This window comes from Pteropus alecto, unplaced genomic scaffold (genome assembly GCF_000325575.1).
Source record: "Pteropus alecto unplaced genomic scaffold, ASM32557v1 scaffold134, whole genome shotgun sequence".
Taxonomy (NCBI): Eukaryota; Metazoa; Chordata; class Mammalia; order Chiroptera; family Pteropodidae; genus Pteropus; species Pteropus alecto.
Window position 1 is genome coordinate 11204021 of NW_006436283.1, and position 12024 is coordinate 11216044.

Genomic DNA, 12024 nt, shown 5'->3' on the forward strand with positions numbered 1-12024 from the left:
AATGATAAAACACAAAACTATTCAAGCAGTATAATACCAAAAAAAAGCAGTGGCCATCTTAACATTATACATTTCCCTCAACCTACTCAATAACCTCTAACATAAAATTCAATGATGCTTCAGAAAATTATATTACTCTTTATGCTATAAAGGAAATAAGTTCCCCCAAATTATTACTAAATCCATCACATAAAATTATTTTTTAAAAATCCAACCCTTTTGCTCTAATATATGTCATAATTCCTTAGCAGACTTGGAGTTTTGCTGGCTATTTATTTAAACGCTATCATTCTCTACATTGCCAATTTTTCTAAACAGTATGTTTTAAGAGAATTCAAATTTTAGTGCTTTGGGGTTTGAGTGTGGGTCCTTTTCTCTTTTTTATTTTTTAAAATTTTTACAAGCTGGCTTGCTAGCTCTCACTTTGCATTCACAACAAGGACCAAGGTCATGCCCTGCTAACGAGATCGGAGCACACATACCACCATCTCACCTCGTCTCCTGCTGCTGGAGGATGTGCTTTACGGCCTGAGCTAGAGTGAACGTTTTGCCTGTCCCATAGGGTCCGATGATGAGAACAGGAGGCAGCTGTATTGAAAGTGGAGTTGTAATGGCCAGAACCGCCTCTTTCTGTTTTGCATTTAGTCGAGGATCCAACTGTTCATCCCATTGTCTATAGAAAATAAAAATTTCAAACAAATACAGTTTATTAATAAACAGAACATGACATACAAGTATCCTGAATTTCACTGAATCATGAAAAATACTGAAATAACATAGCATCTATAAAAACAAATGCTTATGCTAAAACTATCTTTTAGAAAATTACCCAACAGAGTTGGTATAAGTAAGATATTTTGCTATTTTCATCAAAACTCACTTTAGTTATCTTGTCTTGCTCCAAGTGCAAAAAGATTTTGATAAATAACCTATAGACATCACACACTTCTAGTCTAGTTTCTGCCAAGTCTATACATCGTAATGAAAGTGTCTCTAAAATGTAATTTCTCTGTTACATAATATCAGAAAACTTTTTTTCTGTGATAATATAGTAGTTTCTTTGCATAGTATACAAAATGCAAAAAGGAAACTGATTTTCAATTTCTAATCCACTGAAAGATATCTTAGAAAAGTTTAAAATAAAGAGAAAAGAAAAAGCCTGTATGTCCCTGTTAAGAGATATCAAACTTGTGAAGTTCTTAATTCGGAAAACAGCAGTTTTATTTTAAAAGGCCAAACGACATGAAATGTTTCTAATATTTTCACATACACAAGTAATACACGTATGTCATATTTTTCAGAGTAGAGAACACCTGTCACGGTAGCACAAATGGCTGCTGTAATGAGATCCGGCTTACTAGTGTCCCTTCTATGACTTGGCTAAGTTTCGAAGATTTAAATGGACAGCAGATGCTGAAAGGGATCAAACCAAGTGGAGAATCAACAGCATTCTTTCTCACAACTACAATTAAAATACTAAATATCGCAACAACTATGGTAAAAATGATAGGGATGTGAACCAAAATAGGAAGGGTGTGTAAAGAGACTCGGAAAATTTGCACAGTGCCTACAAAATGACCCTGAAGTAGGAGGACATGGTATAGTGAAAATTCCTTCTTTATGAGGCTATTCTCTGCTTAAATCAGAAGATGGTTATTTATGGAAAATCTTAACACTTTCAGTTTTTAAAAATTATAACTAATGCTATATTAATTTCAAATAAACAACATTCTACTAAAAATGTAAAACCTTAGAAAACAAACTGGCTATATAAACATGCCATTACTTATTTTTCTGAAATTAAAATTTTTTAGGTAAAAAACAAAAGGACTGACCAATGGCACTAGACTTCCTGGAAGCCATTTACTAAAGCTCAAGCATTTCACTCCAAAGAGTTAAGCATTAATTAGCTTATTTACTCACCCGTCTGCCAATTTCTAGCAATGTTCTATCTTCTATGAATGAGGATATTGCTCTAGGTAACTAACTGCTAAGTACAGATCTAAAATATGTGGCAGACACTGCGGAACAGTTACCCCCAAGCCATCCACGCACCCTTTCTACCTTTCCTCTATTAAGCCTAGGCAACTATTAACATTTCACTGCCCAGCCTCCTCTGCTGGAGACCCAACCTGGCCAATGAGATGTGCAAGAAGCTCCTCAGAAGGGCTTCTATATCCAAAGAAACAGAAACAACACCTCACTAGAAGAAATCCCTTTCTGCTCCTTTCGGTAAATAAAACTGCAGCAGCCATCTTATAATCAAGAAACAGGCATCAAGAAGAAAGCCAACACGCTCTATGCTGCAGTGGTCTCCAACCTTTTTGGCACCAGGGATGGGTGCTCCTATGAGAATCTAATGCCTGATGATCTGAGGTGGAGCTGAGGCGGTGATGCTAGCACTGCGGGGGGGCGACTGCAAATACAGATGAAGCTTTGCTCATTGGCCTGCCACTCACCTCCTGATGTGCAGCCCAGTTCCTAAAAGGCCACTGACCGATACCAGTTCGCGGCCTGGAGGGTTAGGAACCCCTACTCTATAGGATAGAGAGAAGACGGAAACCTTGATCCTTTATGGCACTGCTGAGCCCTGGTACCAACCCTGGACTACTTAACTCTGAGCCTCTATCTCTACATGTTAAAGCCACAGTTAGTTCAGTAAACTGTTATTTGCATCAATACCTGACCACTGTGATTCTATGATACCTGGGACCATGGTTCCTTTATCTGTACATGGAGATAATATGTGATCAGATGATTATTTTAAAAATCAAATGATGTAATGCATTCAAGTTGTTTAGAAAAATAATTGAAGTCTATGGCCATGCCACCCTGAACAAGCCTAATGTCTGACTGATTTCAGAAGCTAAGCAGGGATGGGGCCTGGTTAGTACTTGGATGGGAGACCACCTAGGAAGACCAGGTGCTGTAGGCATAAAAAATAAAAATTAAGGGATTGTAAGCTGACAAGATCCTTGCAATCTGTGAGGTCAACCACAGAAAAAGAAAAAGAAAAAGAAAAATAATTGAGCAATAAGTGCTCAATTAATGTAAGCTTCTATTATTATAAAATTTTCTGAAGATTTCAGAAAAATATTACTTGACTAGTACACTTTTTAAAAAGAGAAAGTTTTAAAACAACCTCTAATCTTTCAAATTCAGACACTTTAATAAACTTATGAACAGATATTAAATTATATACACAAGTATAAACCTAAAAGGTTAATGACAGATTTATAGGTATAATTCTAAAAGATGTCAATATCTCTTTGTTTATGTAGCCCATTCTACTTCTCAGTTGGTTCAGTGTAATAATGCTTCAGAGCAGATCAGAAATTTTATCAATGCTGGTCATCTCTTTAATATCTTGTCATGAATGATAAAAATTTATAGAAAGCCAATGAGTAACACAAACTGTATTTATTGTACCACCTGCTAAATAAAGGGAAGAAGATTTACAATATACGTGCTGGTAAGAGTCATCTCCGATTTTCACAACTTAAAACAATATTAAGTTTCTTCAAGTTTATTCTGAATAAAATAAATGTTATTTTATGCCTGGTACCAAACTAATTCAAAGTTCTTTTTTCCCCCTGGTCTAATGCACTGTTACAATTAATTTATACACTACATGCCCAAGAATAATTTCTCACCTTTATTTATCTATCTATATTCTACCTTATTTCAGAAAAGATTTTAAATGGCTAATGATTTTTCAGTAAGTTCCCAGACCCAGATACATTTCAATTACTATTTATAATTACAGTGGTATGGAATTTCTTCCTGCTTAAAAGTTTCCTGCTATTTGACATTTTCTTAGTTAACTTTTACAGTTAACATTTGCAATTAGGGATATTTGAATATATTGCTATGTGCTATATATGTCAACTATAACTGAAAAAATTTTAATTTTTTAAAGCTCATAATCTAAGGAGAACAGTAGAAATGTACACAACTGACAAAAATTAATTTGAGAGAAATTATGCTTGAAAACACAAAACTGAACCTAGCACAGAGTAGGCACCCAATAAATATTTGTTGAAATAATTAAATGGAAGGATAAGGCTTATCTACTTGAAGGAGAGAGCACTTGAGCTGGACTAAATCTTAAAAGACAGATCTTCGATAAATTAATACTGGGCAAAGATTATTTTGCGGGGAGAATATCACTTACAGAAGAGACGACAGGGCTGGGGAGGGGGAAATGCAGAGTTTAACAAGTATAAAGTTTCAGTTTTGGAAGATGAAAAAGTTCTGCAGATTGACTGCACAACAATGTGAATATACTTAATACTAGTGAACTGTAAAAAATAGTTAAGATGGCAAAATGTTTATGCTATGAAGATTTTACTCCAATTTTTTAAAATTTTTTAAAAGATAAGGAGGCAAATAAGAGTAGGGCAAATTAAACGAGTAATTCAATATGGTTAGAGCATATGGGAATTTAGAGGGAGAAGCGGGGTGTCAAGTAGAAAAAAGTAAGAGAAATCTGAAAAGATACTGCTGGAAAACGCTGTCAATGGGACCACATAGGAGTCTGGTATTAGGCTGCTCAGAATTTATCTACGTATCAAGGAGAAGCCTTCAGAGAAGTATAAGCGATGAAGTGAAATGATTATTTTGGCAAACTAACTCTGAGAGAAATATGGCAAACTAACTCTGAGAGAAATATGTGGGTTGGACCAGAGAACAGAGACAAAGACAGCAGGATGGAAGACCAACTAAAAGGTGACTGAAATAGTCCAGCTCTAAATTACGCAGGGGCTGTAAGAATGGGGAGCCAGGGAAAGATGCAGAGAAGCTGAATCAAATGAGAACTGAGAAGATGTCACTGGATTTTCACACTTAGTAGATCACTGATTATTTTCAGGAGAGTGAAGAAGAGAAAAACAGAGATTACAGAATTAATAAATAAGAATTCTGGAAATATGTAGACTATTCCTGCTCAAGAATTTTGGCAGTAAAAAGAAGAATGGGAATAGATAGTAAGGGTAAATACAAATAAGGGGGAAATGATTTGGTTTCTGTGTTGAAAGGCATATTTTGTTTTGTTCTGTTTTTAGAACCGGAAGAAACAGAATGTGAGGGGAAGAGATAAATGCCACCTCTAGACCTGGCCCATAAAAACTTCCCCCATGATGCTCCTGTGCTCATTCTTCCCCTGTCTGCCAGCTAGATGCCAATACCCAGGGTGACCGTGGAAACCTTACTGAAGATACCAGGGCCACCCTATCGTGACTGGATTGACACAGTGATAAATAAACTGGGCAGGGACCAACAGAATAAAACCCGCTAAAAGGATGAAAAGAAAAATGTAGTTAGTCATGCAGGCATCACTACTGTTATTCTGGAAATGAAATAGAAGTATCGTATTTAACTACATGTAAAGATATGCCAAATAGAATTTAAACAGAAAAATATTTACACAATCATTAACTTGAGAGTAGTTTCTGAAGTAGTATCTTCTACGACACTTTCTCTACTTGCTAAATTACAAAAATGTCTTTTATGTTCAAAAATTAACTATTTAAAACACTTTTAGAAAGGCCCTAATTTTCCCATTCAAGTTCTACTCAGAAATATTCCTAAATTGCCTGACATCATATCAAATTCAGGCTGTTGAGAAAAGCAACAAAACTCATTTAGACTCGGAGGAAAAGTGAAGAAAATAGATGATGAACCTCAAATGTTTCATTTAAGGGTTCTTTCACTCTCCTTCCACAACTAATAAAATATCTCCCGGAGAATACAGGGAAACTTTCTTACAAAAGAATGCTTGAGTTATCTGATACAGATATTTAATTGAACATTAACGTAATTTCCTTTACCGAGCTATCTCCTTTTTGTACCTGTTGGGACTCCATGGTATAGTTGGAGTCATGGTGATGTCTGGAAATAAAACCTCATTGTCCTTGATCCTGTCTAGCGCATAATGCATTTCACAGAGGGGTAATCGATTCAACTGAAACTGAAGTTCAACCTGGAACACAAAATAAACATTTTTTGAAAAAGCATGAAAGTAAACATCAACACTTGCAGCTCACTAAAATACTCTATGGAGATAATCTTTTAGGGGGACCAAGTTTAGAGATTCTTTTAAAGTAGAATAGTATTCTAATAACAATTATTATGGCTAAATACTCACTTTATTTAGTGCCAGGCACTGCAATAAGCACTTTCCATAGATTATCTTATTTAATAAGTCAATGATGTATATACTATTATTATCATTGTTTTACACCAAAGAAACTGAAGCACTTGTAAATCATTTAATCTCTAGATAAAGGGTATCTGATTCCACCATTCCTATGAAGAATATATTTGAGAAAAATCAAAACCATCTCTTGAGTGATAAAAACCAGCCCGAAGACATCAATTTACTATGAATGAATACTATTCACCATTTTATGTTTGGAAAAAAAAAAAGGATTAGCTTTCCAGTTAAATATGGCAGACTGAACACACAGTTCACCTGAGAATCCATAAAGACAGAGAACAGAAGCAGATACAACTTCAGATGAGAATTGTCCCAGGATAAAACTTAATTCTTTTAATCTGTTTCTCCATTGCTGATTTAAGACTCTAATCGGAAAGTATGACCTTGTGTAAAATTGGAACATTTTAGATGATACTTCCATTAAATAGAATCCTCTTTCTCTGAGAGTTACCAGAGGTTCAGTTCTCCACCCATCAGTATAATACTTCAAAAACAACTGCACTTCTGGGTATGGCAGAGGAAGAAAAACCAAAACAGAAGAGTATCAGCTGACGAGGAGCATGCTGCCAAACTCAGAACATACCTGTGTGTCATAATCAGGCCGAAGATTAAGTTCTTCACAGCATTCCCTGGATATCCTTAAAAATATATATTCTTTTGTTTTTTCTTCAATAGTAGCTTCATAAACCTTCTCTTTGGTTCCCTGGGTCTGTACTAACTTCTCTTTAGGGACTGGTAATAAATAAACAGCATTGACTTTGGTCATCACCAGCCGTCCAGCCAAAGTATCTTCAGAAAGTGTTTCCGTAAGCTTAAAGCGACCAAAGAGTTGTCCATTCTGAGCATACTTCGCACCTCCAGAAACTCCAGTGAGCATGAAGCTTGCTAGAATCTGCAACTGCACTTTAAGGTTGAATCTAAATCAGAAGTAGGAAATGCGTTTGAATGTTTTACATCAAAAACTTAACAGAAAGAGTAAAACAAAATAAATCGAATATAAAGGTACAAAAAGTTAAAATTTCATTATCAATTTCACTCCACTGGGCTACAAACTACATAATCTGTCTGTCTGCCTTTAGTCTAAGATGGAGACAACAAAATTTCTCTTAAAGTGAATAAATTTCCACGTAATAAGAAGATACATACTTAACTGTGTTGAAAAATATACACACCTCTTTGTAGTCTTAGCATTTAAAAAGAAGCTAAGTATAATTTTCTAATAGTGAAATATTGTGTAATTAATATGAAAGTCTGCTGATCACTATGATGTACACCTGAAACTAATATAAAAAAATACTGAATGCCAACTCTAACTGAAAATAAAAAAAAAACCTGAAAATTTAAAAAAATATTTTTAATTAAAAAAAAAATCTGTTTGAACACACCTTTGGGACAACTAAGACTTTAAAATCACCTAGAACCAGAAAAAAACGCACTGCACTGAAACCACAGTGGGTTTTTATTAAACTGATGCTTCCTAAGCAGATTTTACCAAAAGATGCTAACCATACAATACTATTAATGAATAATATCCAAAAAAATTTTTGTTCATGGCTACAAGAGAAGTTAAACAATGGTTGGTGCACTCACTCACACTTCCATGTGTACAAGTGAGCATGAGAGGGAACACGTGTGCGAAAGAAGCACAGAGAATCAAGATTAATTTACACAGTCAAGTAATATGAAGTGAAAGAAACATTTAAACTAATCCACAGCTCTTCTCCTATGTCATTCTGCAATGGTGCTACAGGAGTGAAGACAAAGTGGTAAGGATGAGAACATTTTGTACTTTTTCTCAGAAAGTTTAAAATTTTTGAATAAAAAAATTAAATTGTTTTAAAATCTACACATCCATTTGTAGAAAAGGTTACTTCTTAATGGTACTATTGAACTGTTTTCTTTTCAGATCTTCTTTTGTATGCATCATGTCAAGAATGTCTTATAAATTCTTAAGGAAAAAGAAAGAAACCTTTTTTTTAAACATTAATTTCTTTAATAAAAACATTTATGTTGTTACAATATTGAGAAACCAAATATAATTTAAACTCTATATTAAAATTTTGAATGTCTATGTATATACTTTAAAATTATAAAATTATAAAAAAATAAAATTACAAAATTATAAGGAAATATTTTTATGAAAATATTTACAAAAAATAACACATCTGAATAGCTATTTATGCATGTAATATGTCATAAGAGTTTACAAGCTCCATTGGTAATTTAAACTTTACAATGGAACATTTAAGGCTCCAGAAAGATGTATAAATATATACTAAAATTAATATTTAATAATGTAGCTTTAAATGAGGATCAAATGAATTCTAGCAGTATTTGCCTAATATACTTACACATTTCATATTTACCTCATATATATGAAATTATTAAAAGTCGCATTATACAGTATTTTCCTCATTCTCTAAGCACATTTGACTAGATCCAAACTAGAAAAGTAGGATGGTAATTTAAAGAAATACAGATTAAATGTTATCTAGTTATATTTGACTCTTTAAAAATGGAATGTGCGCTAAGAATTTATATAAAAATAAATCTAAAAATGAAAATGAAACATAAAAGTATACTACACTCCCCAGTTTACATGTAATCTATGTTTACTTGCTTTTTTAAAATAAAATATATCCTTTTAAAAAGAACGAGTCACCATAAAAAATAAATTTAAAAAATAAGATAAAATAATTAAAATAAAAAGAACAGGAACCCTTACATTATTTATGCTTTCTCAAAGTTAAAACTTTCCCAGAGCAAAGAAATTTCTTACAGTGTATTCTTGATTCATAAATTACCACTTTGTTGCTAAAGCTGATGTAGTTTTCTAACCCCCAATTTTCTAACCTTTTTTTTTTTTTTTTTGCAACCATGCTCCTTATTCTTTAAACTCTTTCACAGATTTCTGGAAGGTCATACTCTCCCAGTTTTCTTCCTATCTTCCCAGATGCTCCTCCATCTTCCATCCAAGCATCATCCACCTTTGAAAAGCTCCATCCTGCCCTCTTCTTACTCTGTAATTCTCACTACGTGAGGCTGCCCTCTCCTAGATCCCTCAGCTCAGGGCTGTAAACCCAACTGTCAAACAGACATCTTGGTTCATATGCTCTTCAAACTCAGTACGAGCAGAAGAGAGTCACCATCTGACCTCTCCACATATCACCCAAACCAATCCTCCCCTGTATTATACAACTTAAGAGCACCATCATCCACCTCAGTGTCCAAGACAGAAACCAAGTTATCCTTGACCCTGCCTCTCACCAACCTTCATTCCTCCCATCATACAATCACCAGGCCCTCTTAGTTCCTCCTTTTTTGAATTCATCTGCATCTCAACATTTTTTACTTGGATTACTGTAACGCCTAACATGACTTCGTGCTTCAAATCTGTTCTCTGAACTACCACCACCAGAGGGTCTTTGTAAAATGCGAGTCTGATGATAAGCAGACAAGTACAGCTTTCTCACCACCCACCCCACCACACGTGTGCCTCTCATTACAATTATGATGGCAAACTGTAGCTTCCCCCAAAACTCTACGTTCTTATTCTCATATCCTGTTTCCTTTAACTGAATACCTTTGTCTTATTTCTTACCTGCCAATTTTACCTGTTTTTCAAAATTTAGCTTAAATACCATGTGGTCCCGAAAGAAGACTTGATTCCTTCCTTTACTTGACCATCCTCCGGCTCCCCACTAATGTGGGGCAGGTGCCTCTCCATGGGGCCCTTGTGCATTCCTCTCTCGCAGTGCTAATCACATTGCATTATAACTCTATATTTATAGGTCTGTCTCCCCATACGAACTTTTGGGGAACAAAGAAATATGTTTGCCTTAGAATCAGCAGTGACTAGCCTAGAACTTAACACTTTTGAATACTCAATAAAATTTGTCCTTTCAATTAACTTTATATTTTTGTAATAATCTGAATTTTTCAAGGTACCATATTCCCATTTCAACTACTTTATATTATTCCCTAACAAATTTGTGAAATCTTGTAATATTTTCTTAACTAACATGGGCAATATATTGTTTTACTGTTAATATCTGTTTGAGAATCTGCCATCCCAAAACACCTGATCACAATTTAGCAGCCATGCAAAATTAATCTCACAGTTTTAAAGCAATAAGAGAATCCTCTTGTGACATTTAGCTATGTCTTGCAACAAAACTCTTGAGGTAAAAACACTAGGAAATACAAAATACAGCTTTTCCCATAGAAAATTTATCATATGTTCAAGATGCAGAAATTACAGACTTTCTAATAGAAGTTAGTTACTGATATTTAATTTTTCTAAAATAAGCTAAAACTAAATTACATTAGTAAGCTTTCTAAAGTATTTAAAATACGTATTTTTAAGATTTAATAATTCTGAAATACCTAAAATACAAAATATGTCCTACAATTAACAAAGATATTTCTTAAGAAAAAGAAAAACCATCTTCCCATTGTTACATGCCACATGTGAAATCAGCATTACAGCTTACATAATTCCTAACCTTTTGGGGAATGACAGGATAACAGCCAACCAAATTTCCAAAAAATTTAAAACCACGTTTGTACTAAAAGAAATATGGCTCTATCAATCTTAGTAATAGTTATATCTCTTGAGTATAACCTTAAAAATTTTCAAAGCTATACAGTGAATTTCACTTCATATAATTTTTGATTATATGAACAACAAGAAAAACCAACCCAGGTAATAAGCCAATCCCTGGGTTTACTGAGGCGAGAAACAGAACCAAGGTATAACCAAAAGAGGCCTTGCCCACCTTAATGATGAAATGCACATTCACACACCAGGCCTTTCATGCCAGCTGTCCGCTTTGAGAAGCCACAACCCGATTAGGCATGCCACTACACAGTCTAATGGACACGACAGCTTCAGCCAAAGTCAATTTCTTTTGAAAATGTATATCTTAGAATCAAGTACATGTCACTTCAAGGCAGAATCGTTGAATGCATATCAATATGCAGTTGAGGACGAGAAGTTTAAAAAAAAATACCCTAAAAGAACTGAAAAGCATTTTCTAAAACTTAAATAAAATGCAATGTTATCCTTACCACCTCCATGCATCTCACATTAAAAATGAACATAAAGAGAAATCTTACTTTCTGGACTGCTTTGAAAAATCATCTCTTAAAAAAGAAAAGATAAACTTGATTACTAAATCCAACCTCAAGGCAAAATATATTTTGTCTAAACCTCAGAGGCTACATTCAATCTATTTTCAAGGAAGGAATGCCAAGGCGACCATGTAAAAGTATAGTCCAATCCTTACAATTAAATTGTAAGAAATCAGTAAGAATTCCCTTGATACTACAGTCACAATTGTAATATTCCGCTTAAATTGTCAAAGATCACAAATTATAAACACATTCTCTGGACCTAGGGAAATATCCTATCAATTGTGTGCTAAGTCTAACTACGAAGTCTCAAAAAGGCAAATTTCAGTGCATTCAGAATACATTATTACCGTCATTACACATAAACGTCATTTACCCATATAACTGTCTTCTGATTTTAAAATAGTTCTCACTGCACCACAAAACATTCCTCACCATTCTAAAGGTGACTTAGTCTCACTTTTGCTTCAACAGACAAGCAAAATGACCCGACTGGACAAAGTGGAGCATTACCCAAGAGCCGAATCCAACTTCGGCCTGCTTTTGTATAGCCCTTGACTAACAATGGTTTTTACAAAAACAGAAAACAAAACATAACAAAGAAAATATTCAACAAAGCCTGTATAAAGTCCACAAAGCCTGAAATATTTACTCTCCATCCATTTACAGAAAGA

At 34.2% G+C, this 12024-nt stretch overlaps 1 protein-coding gene and 1 pseudogene across 14 annotated transcripts in view; one reads left to right on the top strand and one right to left on the bottom strand.

The window, feature by feature from the left end:
• The window catches only part of HELZ (helicase with zinc finger), a 134265-nt gene that overhangs the window by 68088 nt on the left and 54153 nt on the right, over positions 1-12024 (bottom strand). For 11 of the 14 annotated variants that reach the window (XM_025046979.1, XM_025046975.1, XM_025046977.1 and 8 more), the window contains 3 exons: positions 6801-7134; positions 5829-5980; positions 491-673 (listed from right to left, as the gene is read on the bottom strand). In XM_025046979.1, coding sequence (XP_024902747.1) covers positions 491-673; positions 5829-5980; positions 6801-7134 — 669 coding nt within the window. The remainder of the gene's footprint in view (positions 1-490; positions 674-5828; positions 5981-6800; positions 7135-12024) is intronic. The other 3 variants (XM_015589744.2, XM_025046982.1, XM_015589735.2) reach the window with 3 other exon arrangements.
• Positions 2815-2935, top strand: LOC112480135 (annotated as a pseudogene).